Raw genomic sequence first — 21,541 nt, forward strand, 5'->3', positions numbered from 1 at the left:
GTGTAACCTAGTACAGAAGGTCATATTTACAATTGTCACATTGGCTTGTCCATTCAATACTAGTTCTAGTAATAACGGATGACCTTTGCCATAGATTGTTGAGAAATTCCTTTATAGAACATATTGACCAATCCGAATTTACACAGTCATTTTTAGCACTGGTTCTAACAAATATTTCATGGAAAAACTAGGACATATCCTTGGTGAGCAATGCTCCTAGAATTGGGCCGGTCTCTTACTTTATTTGTGCCTTCATTGATGGCTAGAATGAATGGCCTAAATTCAGATTAGCTAAAAGAAAAATCAAGTTATACTGAATCTTGTAAACCCAAAACTACATACCTTGTACCCCAATGACTAGATGACAATTTAGTTAAGGGGACACTGTAAATATAAAAATTTTACCTTTATTGGACCATAAAGAGTCACTGATAGACAAAGGCCCCATTCACATCTGCATTTGGGCTTCCATTGGGGGGAGGGGGGAGTCCACTTGGAGACCCCCCCCCCCACAAATGGAAGCCTATCTGCAAATTTTTTTTTTTTTTAAAAAAAGCTGGGAAGCCTGCAAACACCATAGACTATAATGGGGGCACGTGTGATTTCCGAACAAAACCTGAGGAAAGAAAAGTCCTGCAAGCAGTACTTTTATATCCACATTTGTGCGGAAACCGAACGGAAACACGGACTCCATTACAGTCTATGAGATCTGTCTGGTTTCCTTAGGTAACGGTTTTCTAAAGCATATAGGTTTCAGTTAGGGGAGGGGGGAGGAGTCTCCAAGCAAACTCCCCCAACAGAAACCAGAATGCAGATGTGAATAGGGCCTAACAAAAGAAAAACAGGACAGACATCGAGCAACCTTATAGTGTAGTATAGTGGCAGATTCTTATTGGAAATCAATTGATCAAATGGCCTCTCACCTGCTGTGGTTGTGAGACCCGTTCACAACCACGCATAGAGCCTTGTAATCAGGTGGAGGGAGCAGCACGCCTTACAGGCGAACCCAAGTGAACCGGGAGGAGATAATCGTGGAAAAAAAAAAAAAGCAGTGATAGAGGCGCTCACAGGTCAAAGAAGACACATAGGGATAACTGAAGTTTATTTGAAGAATACTTACGTTATCTCTATGTGTCTCCCTTGACCTGTGAGCGCTGCTATTGCTGCTTTTTTTCCACGATTAGAGCCCAACAAAGAGAACCATAGACAAGATGCTCAAATACAATATAAGCATGTGTGCACTACTATGGGAGAAGAACCCCCTTCTGACAGTATGGCATCAATATTGCCCCAGGCTTCCAGGCCACTCGCCACAATTCCATGTGCTTTTACTTCACTTACTTGCAATATTTCTAACTCAATATGTGAATTTTGCACGCTTTTCTGGATTGTTCTTAGCAGCATTGTATAAACTGCAATTTATTCACTATGACTTTACTTATGGAATATGATCTGAGTTGTCACTTTTACTTTGCCTAAGGGAACATTTATTGTAATTAATTGTGTACGTTGTTACTCACAATATATAGGTGTGCACTTGCACTATAACCTTGCTTGAGACCAGCTCCATTTTCTGTGAAACGAAACATCACAGTTGGAATAAATCCACTGCAGTTTATTATTCAGTACTTTGGAATGCTGCCTGTAGACTCCGCCACAATGTCTGCCTGATATGAGCTGAGGTAGAAGTCCTGCACAGAGGATTTTTTCCTCCACTGGTTTCAGTTTTAAGATGATGGCCCCATAATAGACAATGAGGTCCATGGGACTTTTTTTGAGGTCTGCCCATCTGTTCTGGATCAGAACAACGATTGGACAATGCTAGTGTAAAAACCATAGAACTTGCACTACCATGGCTACATGGCTCCAAGCACAAAAATCTAAATACATACAAGTTATACTGAACATTTTCCCACAAGTTATATATTAATCTGCTCAACTCCTCTTGGTCTATAACAAGTGCATAATAACATGATGTGTGGTTATTGCCAAACCGGTATATCCATTCCAAAACATCATGTTATTAGGCTTATTGAAAATGTCATGCATGATGTTAAGGGGACTGTCCTAATAGGCAGCGTACAGAGGCACTGTTTTCCTAATTACATCCTGGGAAAAAAATTTGCATATTCCCCATAATCCCCTGGTGGAGTGAAAATGGCTTTGTAAGTCTCCATACGCCTGCAAAGGTGCCCTAGGACACACATTAAAATGTATCTGGTAAAAAGCTGTACATTACTATCTACCATAAGATGTCACACTCTCATAACAAAATAATCATTAATGTAATACAATAAACCTTTTGTTTTATCATATAAAAAACTGTTAAACCAGTCTGGCTATAGAAAACACAAGGTAAAGCAAACACATTAAACCGGTCGTATTAGCCAATGGTGGGTGAGCAAACATCCAGACCAGCATAGTCACTAGACTGGCACACCTGTGCCTATGTTTGTAGAAAATGGCCTAGCCCTCAGGCAAAACAAGTATTATTAAGCAGTAAATACTCCTTTGACTCATCGCTCACCTTTGTTCCTAAGGATTAGACACATACTTATGTAGTTGGCATTTGGCAACCAGAAAAGGATGGCACGTGTAAAGCATCATATGCTGATCTGTTCAATGTTGTTGATGCACACAGTAAGTATGCGGAAAGGGAAAATGTACTTACAGCATAGCCTTCAAGGAGATCTCAAGGACTAAACCCAAAAATATATCACTGATGTACAAGATCATCCACAGCTACAACTGTAGTGGTATGCAACAAAGCTGACGCCAATGTCATTATTTTATGGGACCTCCATTCTAATGGTATGCTGTTAAAGTCAATAGATATACTTCCCCTTTAAGGCTATGTTACTGAAAGCAGACTCATTTAAAGGGATTCTACCATTAAAACCTTTTTTTGTGGATAAGACGTTGGAATAGCCTTTAGAAAGGCTATTCGTCTCTTACCTTTAGACGTGGTCTCCGCTGCGCCGTTCCTTAGAAATACCGGTTTTTACTGGTATGCAAATGAGTCCACCCCCATCGCTGCAGGAGAACTCATTTGCACACCGGTAAAAAATGGTATTTCTAAGGAACGGCGCAGCGGAGACCACGTCTAAAGGTAAGAGACGAATAGCCTTTCTAAAGGCTATTCCAACGTCTTATCCACAAAAAAAGGTTTTAATGGTAGAATCCCTTAAATAAAACCACGCGTTTTAAATATACATTTTTTAATACTGAGCTGCACATCTTTTATCATCTAAACACAGCCAGAGTTAAATTAAGAATTTCTATCCAGATGCGGCCGCCACTAGAGGGAGTTTATCTACTTATGGCATTTACCTTTCTTTGAAAACAATCCTTCAATCAGCAGCTACAGGAGTTCATTAGCTGCTATTTAGTTTCCTATTTAGCTACGCCCCATTACAGCAACACTCTGATGCCATTTCTTTACTATTCAGCCCATTCCTAGTGGGCATAGTAATAACTGAAGAAAGGGAAGGCCATTAGTCCATGTTCTTATCTTACATGGCCGCAGTCTGACAACCTTACATCCAGGCTCTCAGTCTGCATAGAAAATGTGACTTTTGGTTGCTGTATACATTGGCAGGTCATTTTACCAATCATATGACCAGTTGGGGGACAGTTTGGAGGCTAAATAAAGTGAACAATGTATCCGATCAATAAATGTATCAATAAGTATCATTCACCACACACTAGCATGCGCCAAACTAATGGCCGGAATAGGGCTTTAAGCCAGAAGGTTATGGTTGGTAGCAGATAATGTGGACAATAAAAGTGCATCAATGGCTGTAGAAAATATAGTAAAGTTTATGAACATAGTTTTGGATCAAAAAATTTAAAGAGGCAGACATTTACTTTAAATCCTATATTGAACTACTCCTATACCTATATAAATACTGTGCAGATCATGATAAAACAGACAGCATAAATATACCATAAATCTTTCCCCAAGAATCAATCTGACCCCGGCCCCTTTGCCTTTCTTTAGAAAGATTTAACAAAAGTCTAAAGAAAACACAAATTGTAAAACTGCTGAGACAGACTGATAACAGAAGCTCCGGCTCCATTATACACATACCATAGTCTGTCCATGACATCTCTCCAACTCTGCCAAGGACAGATAATAAAGTAAAACAATCCATAAGATGTAATGTAGACCCATCCAGCTATTTGTAGGAAAAGTATTGGAAGAAAAGGAAGAAACTGTAAACTGACTTAAGACATTTAAAAAGCAAAAAACAAGATGTGTCAAAAATAAACACAATAGCTAAATAAAGGGTTAATAGTCAGAGATTGGTCAGGGCATTCTGCAGTTATTCATCATCTGACAGGTCACCCATAGTAGTTAGCCAACCTGCCAGGCAGGTATTATAGCAGCACAGCTCAGGATACTGAGTCACAAGAAGCAGTTTGCTTGTTTACATGGCAGCAGACTCTTACCACGGGACTCTCTGTAGCAGCTGACAAGAGAAAAGAAAATTCTGCTTGTCTGCACAGTGCTTATATAGCTCAAGGTGCAGATAAGGGCGTCTCCAGAAATAGAAGCTGTAATCCAGCCCAGCAGGCTGCAGCGCTGACGTATGGCGGCATAACTGGGCACTGTGCCATGACTGGAGTCCTGACAGAAGGGGTCAGAGGGTACAAACTATGCACAACCTTCGGCTCTGACACAAACATATGAGTTTAACCTTGTTTCTGCAGATCCAGAGAAATTCTTGTATTAATAACCATCGCTGCATATAAGTTAGAAGCTGCAATTCTCTATTTATCAGAAAGTAACAGAATATTCCCGACCCAGCTCTCTGAATATCAGATCAACAACCTGCCAGGAATGGAAACTAGAGAATTTCATTTCATGTCACTGCCGCTTAACATGAAGCTTTAGATCTGACGAAAACATACACAAAACACAGCAACAAACCAAACCTAACAACTCAAAATAAACCTGGTGTTTAACCATTTAACCACTTCTAGACCGGGCCATTTTCTCTGACGGACAGGTATTTTGTACATGCAATTTGGAGGGCTATAATATTGCTTCCGTTGGGTTTCTTTAAAAAAAACAAAAAACCTTTTTTCATCACTGTTCAGTGATCGGGTTTTATTTTAATGATTTTGTTTTTTCCATGTTTTTGCTTCATTTTAATATCTGTTAAAATGAGTATATATATCTGAGTAAACAAAAAAAAAAAAAAAAAAAAAAAAAAAAAGGCTGAGTTCAGATGGGGTTTGTTGGTCAAGATTTTGAAGTGGAATCCGTGTCATAATAGTGACCAAAAAAACCGCCTCCCATTGAAATCGATGGGAGCCGGTCATTTCTTCAGGCGGATTCTGCGGCTGATTCAGCTGCGGACATCTACCTCGCGACACCTCCCTCCTGACTAATCTGGAGCGGAATGCTGCGCCTGGATGCCGATTTACTGCACCGACATCCATGTGCGGCTAGCCATTTTTGGTCCAGAATCTGAAGCAGCCTTCGCGTCAAATTCCAGACCAAAACCCCCCTTCTGAACCCAGCCTAATTGTTGTGTTGCCAGAAGCAGGATAGACCCTGTGACTAGGGAGGGGTAGTGTAATTTTTTTTCTCACTTTTTTTTAATTGTCATTCATTGATTTATTTAACATTGTGCCCCCCCATAAGGTCATAACAGACCTTTGAGGGGGCATTTTAATTCAGATAGACTCACTATATACACATCACTTTTTTTTGTAGACTTTTTTTTTAATGAGTCATAACTATTTTTCTTTGGATGCTGCAGAGCTTTTTTTTTCCCCACTGCAGAAGGGCTTGTCGTTTGCATTGGTACCATTCTAGGAAATCAATAGAATAAAAAGCACTTTTGTTTGGTTTGCTTTTCGTTACATTTTCTAGGAGTTTTGATAAATAATATTGATTTTATTGTTGTCGTTTGACTATTATCCTATAACTACAGGTGAAATAGTGTAACTGTCACAGATCAGATTATTACCGATGTGGCAATAACAAAAGAGTTTGTGGGTTTTTGGGACACAAAAAGGGGGGGGGGGGGGGATACAAAAATCGGCCACAATCTATGTAATCACTTTCCTCTGAAGTAGTAGCAGGAGCCCGGCTGTCAGTAATAACTGGGCTCCTGCTGCGATCATGTTGGCACAGCTCATGTGTCAGCACAAACAAAAGGATATATGTGTACATCATTTCATATAAAAACGTTTGTACTTCGCAGAGGCGATATTGTTCTACATTTTTTTGCTTCTGTTTTTTATAGATTTTTTTTTTTTTTTATTGTTACATAATGTGTCCCCCATGAAGTCATAAAAGATTTCTGGGGGACATTCACTTTTTTTTTTTACACTTTGCATAATTCCAGTAACTGGGGCAGCCATAGGGGCCCTAGTTACAGGTGAAAATGGTTCCCTATTACTGACAATAACAACTGCCAGAAAACTGATCTGGGTCTTTGGGAATCATCCAGACCTTCTACGGCTTCCTGTAGTCACTGCATGACATTCAATATGTAGTGTAGGAAGGAGAAGAGAAACCGTAATAAACTACTTTCTACCTTAGCCCAGGACCCAGAGAACATCTCAGACATCAGGAGCATCCTTCATGACGTCATTGCTGGGCTGTAAGGGACGTCACTGTCCCCCCCACCGGACAGTACTGGTCCATAGACTTATACTGGGAGTATTCTTCACAGCTCAGCGACATCACTGGACAGTAAGGAACACCCCTATGACAAAATAAGACTATGTTAAAGTCAGGAGGGTGGGGTCTTCACAGCCAAGCGACAGAGCTAGGACGAATACCCTTCTGACAGTGGGGAGATAGTGTCAAAATTAACGGCACCGATATCTCCACCACTGAGGCACACTGTCTGCTTTGTAGCAGTATATTAAACCGCACTTTCATGAAGACAAGAGAGGTCCTATTTAAGTGAACCTCACAGATGGGTTTCTTAACAGAGCTGGACAAGGTACTTTTAGACATTTTTGATTACAAGAATATTGACAAAATAATCATAAAATAATATACTGATGCATAAATTCTGAAACCACAGAGGGATTCACAATGAATATAATTTGGTCCTCCAGAATTCCTTTAAAAAAATAAAGTTTGGCAATAGCGAGGGCTGCTTTCCATGACGGTCTTCTATGATCAGAATCTGACAAAGTTTTAAAAATGATGACAGTTCAGCATAATGCCTAGATGGAAAGGAGGAAAGCGTTTTGGATAAAGTCTATTTGCTCCTTTACTAAACCATTTCTCCCTCAATTGGTTGCTAGCACCTTGTCAAAAGAACTCAACACAAATATCTGCACTTCTAGAGAACATTGCTTTTAAGGGGATATACATGATTAGTGAAACGTGGCTGTTTTATTCCACAAATAGAGCAACTGCTGTCCATGGCTGGGAAAGAGCGCGGCTGTTTTTCTAATCCTACGCTCCCTTTAATTAAATTCAATTTTTCTAAACATATGAGAGCCATGCCCTGGCTGGTGAGAAGGAATTCCACTGGGGACACAAAAAGAAGAGCATCTAAATTGAGACATCACAGAGATTCTTGAAAGTGAATTCTTCCTTCTACATATATTGTAATCCACAACTTGTCTCCTTTCAAAAAAGCTCCTCGAACTACATATTTTTAACGCTCAGTATTAGAGGTTGTCGGCACAATTTCATTGGTGGACCCCTTGGTTTAGAGATGACTGGAACAGTATCCAATTTTTGTGTCTCTGTTAATGATTTGAAGAAGAGAGCCTCATTTTTTAATTTTTTTCTTTCAATTTCAGAACTCAATAATGCAGGTAATACATTTTATAACATACATTATTAAAGAGATTGTCTTTTGTAATTACTTACTTTTGTGTCTGCTCTTACAAGGCAGCATCAGTATGCAGACAGATTAGTTTACAATGAAGTCTATGGAAAGAGGGGAGCAAATGAGATAAGAGAGTCTACAGCATCTTCCACAGTCATTGCTCTCAAAACAGGGCTGGATAAAAATTCACCAGATAATTCGGGTGAAATAAAGCTCACTATATAATGCATCGGGTCCGCTTTATCCCACCATATACTCCTGTCTCTACCTGGACCATTTCTAAGAATTTAACATGAGAAAATATGGAGTCACAGCACCCATTAAGTGTCCTGCCTTTGACAGCCAGCATCTCCTTCGACTGCAGTGGTGTCATGAAAGAGGAAACTGAACTGCTATGAACTGGAACCGTATACAGTGGGCAAAAATAAGTATTTGATACACTGATGATATTTCAAGTTTTTAATCACGCTTCAACTCTCCACCATTGCCAAGAACAAAGAGCTGTCTAAGGACACCAGGGATAAAATTGTAGACCTGAATAAAGCTGGGATGGATTATAGGACAATAGGCAAACAGCTTGGTGAGAAGGTAACAACTGCGGAATTATTAGAAAGTGGAAGAAACATAAGATGACTGTGAATCTTCCTCAGACTGAGGCTCCATGCAAGATGTCGCCTTGTGGGGTAAGAATGATTTTTTTTTCCCCCTATCAGTATGTGTTTGCAAAACGGGAGGAAATCCATGCAAACACAGGGAGAACATACAAATTCCTTGAGATATTGGTGGGATTTGAACCCAGGACTCCAGGGCTGCAGTGCTAACCACTGAGCCACTGTGTTGCCCCTGGGTAAGAATGATTCTGAGAAAGGTCAGGAATCAGCCCAGAACTACACGGGAGGACCTGGTCAATGACCTGAAGGGAGCTGGGACCCCAGTCTCCAAGATTACAGTTAGCAACATACTATGCAGTCAAGGATTAAAATCCTGCAGGGCACGCAAAGTCCCCCTGGTCACACCAGCACATGTCCAGGCCGTTTGAAGTTCGCCCATGACCAGCTGTATGATCCAGAGGAGGCATCGGAAAAGGTCATGTGAGATCAACTCCACTCGCCGTGTTTGGAGGAAGAAAAAGGATAAGTACTACCCTAAGAACACTGTCCCAACTGCGAAGTATAGGGGTGGAAACATCATACTTTGTGGGTGCTTGTCTGCAAATATTAACTTCTGTTTTTCTATTGTAGCAAATACTTACCGTATTTTCCGGACTATAAGGCGCACATAAAAGACTAGAATTTTCTCAGAAATTGTAAGTGCGCCTTATAGTCCGGTACGCCTTATCTATGGATTGAAACGGCGGCACACGAGGAGTTAAACAGCGGCCGCTGGCAAAGTCTGCATGCCGCTTCCATACATTGTAATGGGAGCGTGCTATTTGAATAGTATTTGCTCCTCCTGTAACTTCTTACAATTGAAGTTAGAAATGCGTGAATACTAATTGAATAGCGCGCTCCCATTGCAATGTATGGAAGCGGCAGGCAGACTTTGCCGACGGCCGCCGCTTAAAGGGATTCTACCATTAAAAGTTCTTTCCTCTGATCACGTCGGAATAGCCTTAAAAAAGGCTATTCGTCTCCTACCATTTGCCATAGCCAGCGCTGCCTTCTTCCTCAGCTGCGTCCGCCCGTTCTGTGTTGTCTTCTTTGGCGTCATGGATGATGCATGTGCAGTTGGCTCTGGCTGCGAGAGCCTGTTAGAGCCGACTACGCATGCGTCATCCATAACGCCCAAAGAACACAACACAGAAGGAGCGGACGCAGCTCAGGGAGAAGGCGGCGCTGGCTATGGTAAGAGGTAGGAGACGAATAGCCTTTTTTAAGGCTATTCCGACGTGGTCAAGATTAAAGAACTTCTTTTAATGGTAGAATCCCTTTAACTCCTCACGTGCCGAGCGCTTCCATTCATTTCAATGGAAGCGTGCCAATGAAAGGATGACTGCAAGGTATTAAAGGGAGAATCAATGGTGCCATGTATCACGAGATTTGGGCCAATAGCCTCCTTCCCTCAGTAATGAGCATTGAAGATGGGTCATGGCTGAGTCTTCTAGCATGACAATGATCTTAAACAAACAGCCAGGGCATCTAAGGAATGGCTCTGTAAGAAGCATTTCAAGGTCCTGGAGTGACCTAGCCAGTCTCCAGACCTGGATCCAATCGAAAAACCTTTGGATGGAACTGAAACGGAATGCAGCCCAGCGACAGCCCTAAAACCTGAAAGATCTGGAGAATATCTGCATGGAGGAGTGGGCTGAAATCCCTGCTACACTGTGTACAAACTTGGACAAGGTTTCTGTACCAAATATTAACTTCTGTTTTTCTATTGTAGCAAATACTTACCGTATTTTCCGGACTATAAGGCGCACATAAAAGACTAGAATTTTCTCAGAAATTGTAAGTGCGCCTTATAGTCCGGTACGCCTTATCTATGGATTGAAACGGCGGCACACGAGGAGTTAAACAGCGGCCGCTGGCAAAGTCTGCATGCCGCTTCCATACATTGTAATGGGAGCGTGCTATTTGAATAGTATTTGCTCCTCTGTAACTTCAGTTGTAACTTCTTACAATTGAAGTTAGAAATGCGTGAATACTAATTGAATAGCGCGCTCCCATTGCAATGTATGGAAGCGGCAGGCAGACTTTGCCGACGGCCGCCGCTTAAAGGGATTCTACCATTAAAAGTTCTTTCCTCTGATCACGTCGGAATAGCCTTAAAAAAGGCTATTCGTCTCCTACCATTTGCCATAGCCAGCGCTGCCTTCTTCCTCAGCTGCGTCCGCCCGTTCTGTGTTGTCTTCTTTGGCGTCATGGATGATGCATGTGCAGTTGGCTCTGGCTGCGAGAGCCTGTTAGAGCCGACTACGCATGCGTCATCCATAACGCCCAAAGAACACAACACAGAAGGAGCGGACGCAGCTCAGGGAGAAGGCGGCGCTGGCTATGGTAAGAGGTAGGAGACGAATAGCCTTTTTTAAGGCTATTCCGACGTGGTCAAGATTAAAGAACTTCTTTTAATGGTAGAATCCCTTTAACTCCTCACGTGCCGAGCGCTTCCATTCATTTCAATGGAAGCGTGCCAATGAAATGAATAGAAGCGGCTGGCACACGGGGGGTTAAGCGGCGGCCGGCAAAGTCTGTGTGCCGCCGCTTTCAATCACATATAAGGCGCACCGGACAGCGCTGCGCTTTATAGATCGGTGCGCCTTATATATGAACCTAGGCAGGACTATAAGGCGCTCATGGGTGATGCACCTTATAGTCAGCAAAATACGGTATTTCATGCAATAAAATGCAAATTTAAAAAAAATAAATAAATAAATTTAAAAAAAAAAAATCATACAATAAGACTTTGAATCATGTCATGGAGCAATCTGCATCAGCCTCTTCCTCTAGATCAACACTGTAGGGTTATAGGTTGGCTTTGATGGACCTGGATCTTGATCCACTATGTAACTACCGTATTTTTCGGACTATAAGACGCACTTTTTTTCCTCCCAATATGGGAGGAAAATGTGTGTGCGTCTTATAGTCCGAATGCAGCGTGCGCAGCGTCTGTGTCCCGTCTGTGCGAATGAAAAGAAGAGCAGCACGGTGCCTGCCTGCTCTGCCCCTCCTTCCCTGTCTGTGTCGCGTGTTTGCAGGAGCGAGATCTGAGAGGCAGGGAAGTAGGGGCGGGCCAGACAGGTGAAGGAAGTGTGGTTTCAAGCTTGCCGAGAAAACCACGCCTCTTTCACCCGTCTGGCTCGTCCCTCCTTCACTGCCTCTCAGATCTGGCTCCGGCAATGAAACCACACAGACAGGGAAGGAGGGGCGGGCCAAACGGGAGGAGGAGGCGTGGTTTTCTCGGCAAGCTTGAAACCACGCCTCCTTCACCCGTCTGGCCCGCCCCTATTTCCCTGCCTGTGTGGCATCATTGCAGAAGCGACATCTGAGAGGCAGTGAAGGAGGGACGAGCCAGACAGGTGAAAGAGGTGTGTTTTCAAGTTTGCTTAGAAAACCACACCTCCTTCACCCGTCTGGCCCGCCCCTTTTTCTCTTCTTACATAGCTTCACTGCAGGGTGTCTCTTTCCATCCATGGATGAGATTAGATAGAATAGATAGACAGACAGACAGACAGACAGACAGATAGGATAGATTAGATAGATAGGATAGATTAGATAGATAGATATGTTCAAATCACCCCCATAGCCCTACAATACATATAAAACAAAAACATTACTGTGAAACACATACACATTTGGTATCCCTGTGTCCGAAAGCCCCCGGTTCTATTTACATTGGTGAAATATTATATTAGGTTATTAAATATTTCACCAATTTTTTTTCCTTAAAATTTTTTTTTTCCCTATTTTCCTCCTCTAAAACCTTAGTGCGTCTTATGGTCCGGTGCGTCTTATAGTCCGAAAAATACGGTATCTATCTATCTAAATAAATAACTCATTCTGTAGTAGTCTGCTCTATACAAATCCACAGTTCTTGCCCGATTTGGGTGAAATTTGGCATGCCCCTTCTCCACCCACAGGAGCAAAATACTGCGCACGTTACATCTCGTTAGCATCTCCCCAGTCATGAGATTGGAGCCCCTAAATTTGCTGCTTGCAGAAATTCGCTTAAACAATGGCATTGTCTTGGCTGTTGCATCATCTGGGATTGTGGCCATTCTTTTAGATGAAGGGCACCGCCTCATTCAGCACTAGGATTGCCCTTTAATCTAACGCTGTAAGAAACTCCTGTCTGTAATATCACTTAGGCTGGGTTCATACAGGGATTTTTGGTCCGGATTTTGATGCGGAATCTGCGTCAAAATCTGGCTCAAAAAAACGCCTCTCACTGAATTGAATGGGTTAATTCAAAAAGAAGAGACATGCCCTTTCTTGACGCGGGTTTCTGCAGCTGAATCAGCTGCGGACGTCCGCAGTGCGACACTCCCAACGGACTAGGCCCCTTCTATTTTGGCCCCAATCCGGAACGGAATGCCGTGACTGTATGCTATTGCACTGTATGCACAGTCATGGCTAACCATTTTTTTGGACCCGACTCTGAGGAGGCTTCCACATCAAAATAAGGTCCAAAAAACCTTGTCTGAACCCAGCCTAAGGGCTCTGGGAAAGCTAAGGTATTACAAACTTGCAAAGTAATTGTTTGGGATGAATGTACCATGGCGGACAAGAAAGCAGTCTAGGCCCTTGATCGCACCTTGAAAGATCTGCAGGGTAACGACTGTTTAATAGGGGGGGGGGGGGGGGGGGGCGGATTGTAATTTATGCAGGTGACTTCTGCCAGAGGTTACCTGTTCTTAAGGGAGCAACACCAGCAGATAAGAAGATTTTACACAGGAATTCAGCTTATCTGTGGATACACATTCAGAAGCAAACAATTACTACTAATATGCGGGTTCACTTGATGGGAAATACAACTGCGGATAAATTTACACGCCAGCTACTGTGTCTTGGAAATGACAGGTTCCCTACTGATTAGACTACTGGTCTCATTTCCTTTCCAGAAGATTTTTGTGAAATGGCATCTTCGGTAATGGAACTTATGGACCAAGTTTTCGCTAATATTTGTATCAGTTTTAACAACCATCAGGGGCTATGTGAACATACAATCCTTGCACCTAAAGATGATAGTGTCAGCTCCATAAATCTACTAAACACAGAAGGCTGCCTGGTCTAGCAACCACATACATATCCATTGATTCAGTCATGGAGAGTGAACAAGCCATAATGTATCCATTGGAGTTCCTGAATTCTTTGGAGCCTCCTGGAATGCCACCACATAAGTTCGCTTTAAAAATAGGAGCCACAATCATTTTGCTTCGGAACCTTGTCCAACCAAAAATGTGTAATGGCACAAAATTGTGCATTAAGAGTCTCCTGCCCAATGTTATTGAAGCCTCTATTCTTAGGGAAACTCTAAGGGAGCAAATGTTTTCATTCCGCATATTCCTTTGCTACCAAGCGACAGGCTCTTCAATTTTAAAGGGGCTCCATCAGCAAAATTATGCAGTATGAGCCCCACATATGCATGAATTCAAGTGGACTCAACCTCAGTCCTGTGTCCTTGTGTGTACCACATTGAACATGGAGAAAAGAAAGAAGACCAAAGAACTGTCTGAGGACTTGAGAAGCAAAATTGTGAGGAAGCATGAGCAATCTCAAGGCTACAAGTCCATCTCCAAAGACCTGAATGTTCCTGTGGCTACCGTGCGCAGTGTCATCAAGAAGTTTAAAGCTCATGGCACTGTGGCTAACCTCCCTAGATGTGGACGGAAAAGAAAAATTGACGAGAGATTTCAAAGCAAGATTTTGCGGATGGTGGATAAAGAACCTCGACTAACATCCAAACAAGTTCAAGCTGCCCTGCAGTCCGAGGGTACAACAGTGTCAACCCATACTATCCGTCAGCGTCTGAATGAAAAGGGACTGTATGGTAGGATACCCAGGAAGACCCCACTTCTTACCCAGAGACATAAAAAAGCCAGGCTGGAGTTTGCCAAAACTTACCTGAGAAAGCCAAAAACGTTTTGGAAGAATGTTCTCTGGTCAGATGAGACAAAAGTAGAGCTTTTTGGGAAAAGACATCAACATAGAGGAAAAAAAGAGTCCTTCAAAGAAAAGAACACGGTCCCTACAGTCAAACATGGCAGAGGTTCCTTGATGTTTTGGGGTTGCTTTGCTGCCTCTGGCATTGGACTGCATGACCGTGTGCATGGCATTATGAAGTCTGAAGACTACCAACAAATTTTGCAGCATAATGTAGGGCCCAGTGTGAGAAAGCTGGGTCTCCCTCAGAGGTCATGGGTCTTCCAGCAGGACAATGACCCAAAACACACTTCAAACAGCACTAGAAAATGGTGTGAGAGAAAGCACTGGAGACTACTAAAGTGGCCAGCAATGAGTCCAGACCTGAAGCCCATAGAACACCTGTGGAGAGATCTCTTGAACAGTTTGGAGAAGGCACCCTTCACATCTCAGGGACCTGGAGCAGTTTGCCAAAGAAGAATGGTCTAAAATTCCATCAGAGCATTGTAAGAAACTCATTGATGGTTACCGGAAGCGATTGTTCGCAGTTATTGTGTCTAAAGGTTGTGCTACCAAGTATTAGGCTGAGGGTGGCAATACTTTTGTCCGGCCCATTTTTGGAGTTTTGTGTAAAATGATCAATGATTTGACTTTTTTTCATTCTCTTTTGTGTTTTTTCATTGCACGCAAAATAAATGAAGATATTAATACCAAAGAGTTTGTGCTTGCAATCATTTTCTGGAAGAAACTGAGTATTATCTGACAGAATTGCAGGGGTGCCAATACTTTTGTCCAACACTGTATGCATTGGGATCTCAATGCCAGACATTGTTTTCATCAGCAAGCCGCTCAGAAATTGTAAGGACTATCATGAATCCAAGATAATCTTCATCGTCCCAACCAATACTGAGAAGTTGGCATTAGTAGCAAGGATATATTACATACGTCCTCTGCAACAAATGTGCCACCTAAAAAGGAGTTAAAGTCCCCTTGAAGTGTCCCTACCATTTAATGTCCCCCTTCTACCACAAACATAATTATTATTATAGTAAACACTGATACTCACCTCTCCTCGTTCCCCTGCTGTCTTGTCCCCAGTCTTCAGGGAGCTCTAGGTGCTATGTAAGTGACATCATTACATCACACCTCACAGCTCCAGGGGAGGAGAGGATGAATGATGAAGCAGGGAGTACACTGCTCCCTGCTTCATCATACTATGCAACTGGGACAGCCCGGCAGGACAGCATATATAGACTGTCCCAATGGGCCCTGCTACCACAGGGCCCGATACAAGTGCACCAATGCAAGCCCTGAATGTGTTGTATACTAGGTAATTGTGTTACCCAGTTAACCACTCACTGCACTAGGACGCAGGAGTTTACAAACTCACAGCATCAAATCACTGTGATGGTGCGGGCCCAGTTCAGGTGAGCTGTGGTGGGTTCAGGAAATGCAGCAGTCAGAAAATAAACTAGATTAAATTTATTTTTCAACTGCTTGAAAGTGGAAAACATGCATGGTCTAAAACACAGTATGTTATGAAATGTCTGCAGCATCCCAAAGAAGTCCTCAACCTTGGCTGCACTGACTGGGTCTATGTTTAGGTACATGCTTTACATACTTCACAAACTGTATCGTGTAAACAAGGTTAATGACTAGAACAGATACAAGTACTCTATTGCAGGAAAAAAACATGCATAGAGAAAAACAGGCAAAGACAGACATCAAAACCTTATTGTCTTTTTGGTACATTGTTCTGTATTAATACTGCTATCAAACTGTACAGCTCTCTAGAATTAAAGAAATGAGAAAAAAACCCAAAACAAACAGAAAACACACAATAGCACATGAAGGTCTCTGCCAAGTACAACCTGGCACAAAAGTCAATGGATGAAATTATAATGTACCCACCATTTATAAACTATGCAAAGTGATGACTAGGTCATTGAAGGGTAAAATATTGACCTATCCTAAGGAACGTTTATCAATATCAAACCAGGGTAGGGGTCAGACACCTGGCTCCCCCCACCAATTAGCTTTTCTCAACAGCTGACACACCAACAAACAGACAACACTGATCTGTGTATAGTGGCAACTTAGGTCCCATTCAAGTAAATAGGAGCAGGTTTCACCAGTACACAGAGAACAGAGCTGTCTGCTTCATGTACCATTCTCTATGTTAAGAAAAGCGGATTGGTGGGAATACTAGGCATCAAACCCTCACTAATCTGAGATACCTAGGATAGGCAAGTAATATTTTTAGTCTGGAAAACCTCAAAGTAAATTAAAGAGGATTTCTGGCAAGCTGCTGCAGTTACCGCCAGAGTGGCCATCTTCTAGCAAGCTGCTTCCGTTACCGCCAGAGTGGCCATCTTCTAGCAAGCTGCTGCAGTTACCGCCAGAGTGGCCATCTTCTAGCAAGCTGCTGCAGTTACCGCCAGAGTGGCCATCTTCTAGCAAGTTGCTGCAGTTACCGCCAGAGTGGCCATCTTCTAGCAAGCTGCTGCAGTTACCGCCAGAGTGGCCATCTTCTAGCAAGCTGCTGCAGTTACCGCCAGAGTGGCCATCTTCTAGCAAGCTGCTGCAGTTACCGCCAGAGTGGCCATCTTCTAGCAAGCTGCTGCAGTTACCGCCAGAGTGGCCATCTTCTAGCAAGCTGCTGCAGTTACCGCCAGAGTGGCCATCTTCTAGCAAGCTGCTGCAGTTACCGCCAGAGTGGCCATCTTCTAGCAAGCTGCTGCAGTTACCGCCAGAGTGGCCATCTTCTAGCAAGCTGCTGCAGTTACCGCCAGAGTGGCCATCTTCTAGCAAGCTGCTGCAGTTACCGCCAGAGTGGCCATCTTCTAGCAAGCTGCTGCAGTTACCGCCAGAGTGGCCATCTTCTAGCAAGCTGCTGCAGTTACCGCCAGAGTGGCCATCTTCTAGCAAGCTGCTGCAGTTACCGCCAGAGTGGCCATCTTCTAGCAAGCTGCTGCAGTTACCGCCAGAGTGGCCATCTTCTAGCAAGCTGCTGCAGTTACCGCCAGAGTGGCCATCTTCTAGCAAGCTGCTGCAGTTACCGCCAGAGTGGCCATCTTCTAGCAAGCTGCTGCAGTTACCGCCAGAGTGGCCATCTTCTAGCAAGCTGCTGCAGTTACCGCCAGAGTGGCCATCTTCTAGCAAGCTGCTGCAGTTACCGCCAGAGTGGCCATCTTCTAGCAAGCTGCTGCAGTTACCGCCAGAGTGGCCATCTTCTAGCAAGCTGCTGCAGTTACCGCCAGAGTGGCCATCTTCTAGCAAGCTGCTGCAGTTACCGCCAGAGTGGCCATCTTCTAGCAAGCTGCTGCAGTTACCGCCAGAGTGGCCATCTTCTAGCAAGCTGCTGCAGTTACCGCCAGAGTGGCCATCTTCTAGCAAGCTGCTGCAGTTACCGCCAGAGTGGCCATCTTCTAGCAAGCTGCTGCAGTTACCGCCAGAGTGGCCATCTTCTAGCAAGCTGCTGCAGTTACCGCCAGAGTGGCCATCTTCTAGCAAGCTGCTGCAGTTACCGCCAGAGTGGCCATCTTCTAGCAAGCTGCTGCAGTTACCGCCAGAGTGGCCATCTTCTAGCAAGCTGCTGCAGTTACCGCCAGAGTGGCCATCTTCTAGCAAGCTGCTGCAGTTACCGCCAGAGTGGCCATCTTCTAGCAAGCTGCTGCAGTTACCGCCAGAGTGGCCATCTTCTAGCAAGCTGCTGCAGTTACCGCCAGAGTGGCCATCTTCTAGCAAGCTGCTGCAGTTACCGCCAGAGTGGCCATCTTCTAGCAAGCTGCTGCAGTTACCGCCAGAGTGGCCATCTTCTAGCAAGCTGCTGCAGTTACCGCCAGAGTGGCCATCTTCTAGCAAGCTGCTGCAGTTACCGCCAGAGTGGCCATCTTCTAGCAAGCTGCTGCAGTTACCGCCAGAGTGGCCATCTTCTAGCAAGCTGCTGCAGTTACCGCCAGAGTGGCCATCTTCTAGCAAGCTGCTGCAGTTACCGCCAGAGTGGCCATCTTCTAGCAAGCTGCTTCAGTTACCGCCAGAGTGGCCATCTTCTAGCAAGCTGCTTCAGTTACCGCCAGAGTGGCCATCTTCTAGCAAGCTGCTTCAGTTACCGCCAGAGTGGCCATCTTCTAGCAAGCTGCTTCAGTTACCGCCAGAGTGGCCATCTTCTAGCAAGCTGCTTCAGTTACCGCCAGAGTGGCCATCTTCTAGCAAGCTGCTTCAGTTACCGCCAGAGTGGCCATCTTCTAGCAAGCTGCTTCAGTTACCGCCAGAGTGGCCATCTTCTAGCAAGCTGCTTCAGTTACCGCCAGAGTGGCCATCTTCTAGCAAGCTGCTTCAGTTACCGCCAGAGTGGCCATCTTCTAGCAAGCTGCTTCAGTTACCGCCAGAGTGGCCATCTTCAGGCGATTATTGTCAAGAGAACCAGATAGTGTCATAACTGGAGCAGCAGGGGATTATTTTCTACAGATAGCCAAGTACAGTTACTGAACGTTTTCAACAGTGTTTAAACAGTGTTGTAATGGATGTGGTGATCATAATATGTAGGGGAAAAAATAGAAAGTACGTCATCTAATAGTGTTAGGCTGCATGCACACGGAGTTAAGCCAGCGTTATGAGCGCTCCCATTGAAGTGAATGGGAAGTGTTCGGGAGCTGTGCTTGCGTGTACGGCTGTGAATGAGTATTTTTACAAGCCTGGCGTAACTCCGTGTACATGCAGCCTTAGTCTTAGTGAGGAAGCCAGAACACACGGTGCAAAGCAATACTGAAATATCTGCAAGCAGATCTTATGTAACAAACTGCTGGAAACCACCTTCTGAATTTGCTAACACATGAGGTTCCTAAAAGAGGGCCCCCTCTCTTACATTACGGAAATACGGCTTTTTTGTTGTAAATTTTGCTGCCTTTTATAAAGCTGAAGCCAGGAGTGGAATCAGCAGAAGGGAGAAGTACAAAAACTTTCTAAATATCTAAATATTTCCCATTCCTTTTGTAGCCATTCTTGACTTTGGCTAAAAAAAAAAAAAAAAATCTACAACAAAAAAGACTGCGCTTTGGCAGACTAGGGCCTTATCCTAAAGGGGGTTTTCACCACTTTCAACTCCTTAAATTGAAGTTGGATTATGTTTTCTCTAGCCCCCTACTATTTCTGAGGAATCAGTGCAGTTAGTTTCCTCACCCAATATGCTAACTAGGCTCTCTAGTGTCAAGTGGGCAGTCAACTGTCCACATTACAACAGACAACTTTATTATCATCAGAATATTGGGTGCTGAAATTAACAGCATTGATTTCCCAGGAACGGTGGAGGCTAAAGAAAATAGTTTAACCACACCACAATCAATAAAGCGACACCTACTAACCAAACTCTGCCGTGAAATTAGCAAATTCTGCACCAACCAGGAAGGATCACTTCAATGGGAATGATCAGGCGGAATGTGCTACAAGAGCGACCATAACTTCTAGTTTCCTGCTAGCGGAAAAAAAATAAAAAAATGCTAGAGGAAATATTCAGCATCTGACTCCCATGGAAATCAATGGAGGCTGATTTCAACAACAATATATTAGGATAAAAAAAAAATCTTAGCAATGGAGGCAACGACCAAAAATCAGAAAAAACAAAGTTTTTTTTTACATGGCAGCTTAAAAGGGATTGTTCTGGTGACAAACTCCCTTTACCAAACTGCCACAGAGGATACTGCATATTCATGGTGATAGGCTCACTTCAACAATTGACACATGACTCTCTAGAACAGACTACTACACATCAGTGCCAAATGAAGAGTTCCGAACAGATAAAATTTTTTTTTTTTTTTTGCTCGATTTTAAGCTATGCAAGACAGGAGCTAATGCTAAAAGGAAAAAAAAAAAAACAACAGACAGCAGACCGCCATTACAATTGAGGGAATGGTTTTGCAGAGCATGTAATGCGTAGTAAATAAATAAAATAAACAAAGTGTCCATTTAATGTTTCTGTGTAGCTTTCCATACTGTCAGTTTCTGGCCTGTGGTTATGAATGTATAAACTCTGCTTAAGGCTAAGGCCCCCATGTAGCGGGTCACAGCAAAACAGCACTATGGGAAAAAACACAGTGGCAATGCATCACAGAGTTTTTGGCAGTGCCAGCGTTTCAGTAGGTATAATTGACATGTTGCGCTCTCCAAAACCATGAAAATCACAGCATATCCACTACGCATATATTTTTGCAATGTGTGGATGGGATTCACTTTTTGCCTCAGTGTTTCCACTGTAGCCAAACCCCGAGGTTTACACCACATGGGGCCCCCAGCCCTAGTGCTAGTTCACACGGGGACATGGAAGAGGATTTTGACAGCGGAATCCACGTCATAATCCTCCTCCATACAATGTTAGTCTATGTAGATTGCTAGCTTTTTTTTTCTGCTAGCAGAGAAAAAGAAGCGACATGACCTTTCTTCAGTAGAGATGAGCGAGTACTGTTCGGATCAGCCGATCCGAACAGCACGCTCGCATAGAAATGAATGGACGTAGCCGGCACGCGGGGGGTTAAGCGGCCGGCCGCCGTCAAAGTGGAAGTACCAGGTGCATCCATTCATTTCTATGGAGCGTGCTGTTCGGATCGGCTGATCCGAACAGTACGCACTCATTTCTATTCTTCAGGCATTTTTCGCCTGAAGAAAGCAATAGAAGTGAATGGGAAGTGCAAAACACACGTTTTTTGCAGCCCGTTCTCTTTAAGGATGGGAAAATTGGCTGGAACCTTTTGGAAGCGATTTTTAGGAAAAAAAAAAAAAAGTTTCACAAAAATCGGGGAAAGGTCCAAAAAACGCTTCCTAATTAGGAAGCGTTTTTTTCCGGTGCCAAAATAAGCCACACGTAGTTTACGTGTGAACTAAGCCTTAAAGATTGTACGACCAAAGTGTTTAAATTAAGAAAATAAATGTCCAGACATGAGTGGCAGTGACAAGGGGACATCCTCTACGTCTGGAGGAGAGAAGGTTTCACCAGAAACATAGAAGGGGATTCTTCACAGTAAGAACAGCGAGGCTCTGGAACTCTCTGCCCCAGGAAGTGGTGATGGCGGATTCACTGAACAAGTTCAAAGAGGGCCCGGATGCCTTTCTTGAAGAGAAAAATATTACAGGTTATGGACTCTAGATTTTAAGGAC

General features: G+C 43.6%; 1 protein-coding gene across 3 annotated transcripts in view; it reads right to left on the bottom strand.

The window, feature by feature from the left end:
* Positions 1-21,541, bottom strand: part of NT5C3A (5'-nucleotidase, cytosolic IIIA) — a 42,170-nt gene that overhangs the window by 14,281 nt on the left and 6,348 nt on the right. Inside the window, exon 1 of one of the 3 annotated variants that reach the window (XM_075271152.1) lies at positions 4,453-4,496. The exons of 1 other annotated variant lie outside the window; for it this stretch is intronic. Coding sequence is in view for 1 of the 2 variants with exons in the window: in XM_075271151.1 (XP_075127252.1) it covers positions 4,091-4,174 (84 nt within the window). In the remaining variant the exon portion in view is untranslated. Of the gene's footprint in view, positions 1-4,090; positions 4,384-4,452; positions 4,497-21,541 lie in introns of those variants that run through there. One more of the 3 variants, XM_075271151.1, reaches the window with a different exon arrangement.

This window comes from Leptodactylus fuscus, chromosome 4 (assembly GCF_031893055.1).
Source record: "Leptodactylus fuscus isolate aLepFus1 chromosome 4, aLepFus1.hap2, whole genome shotgun sequence".
Taxonomy (NCBI): Eukaryota; Metazoa; Chordata; class Amphibia; order Anura; family Leptodactylidae; genus Leptodactylus; species Leptodactylus fuscus.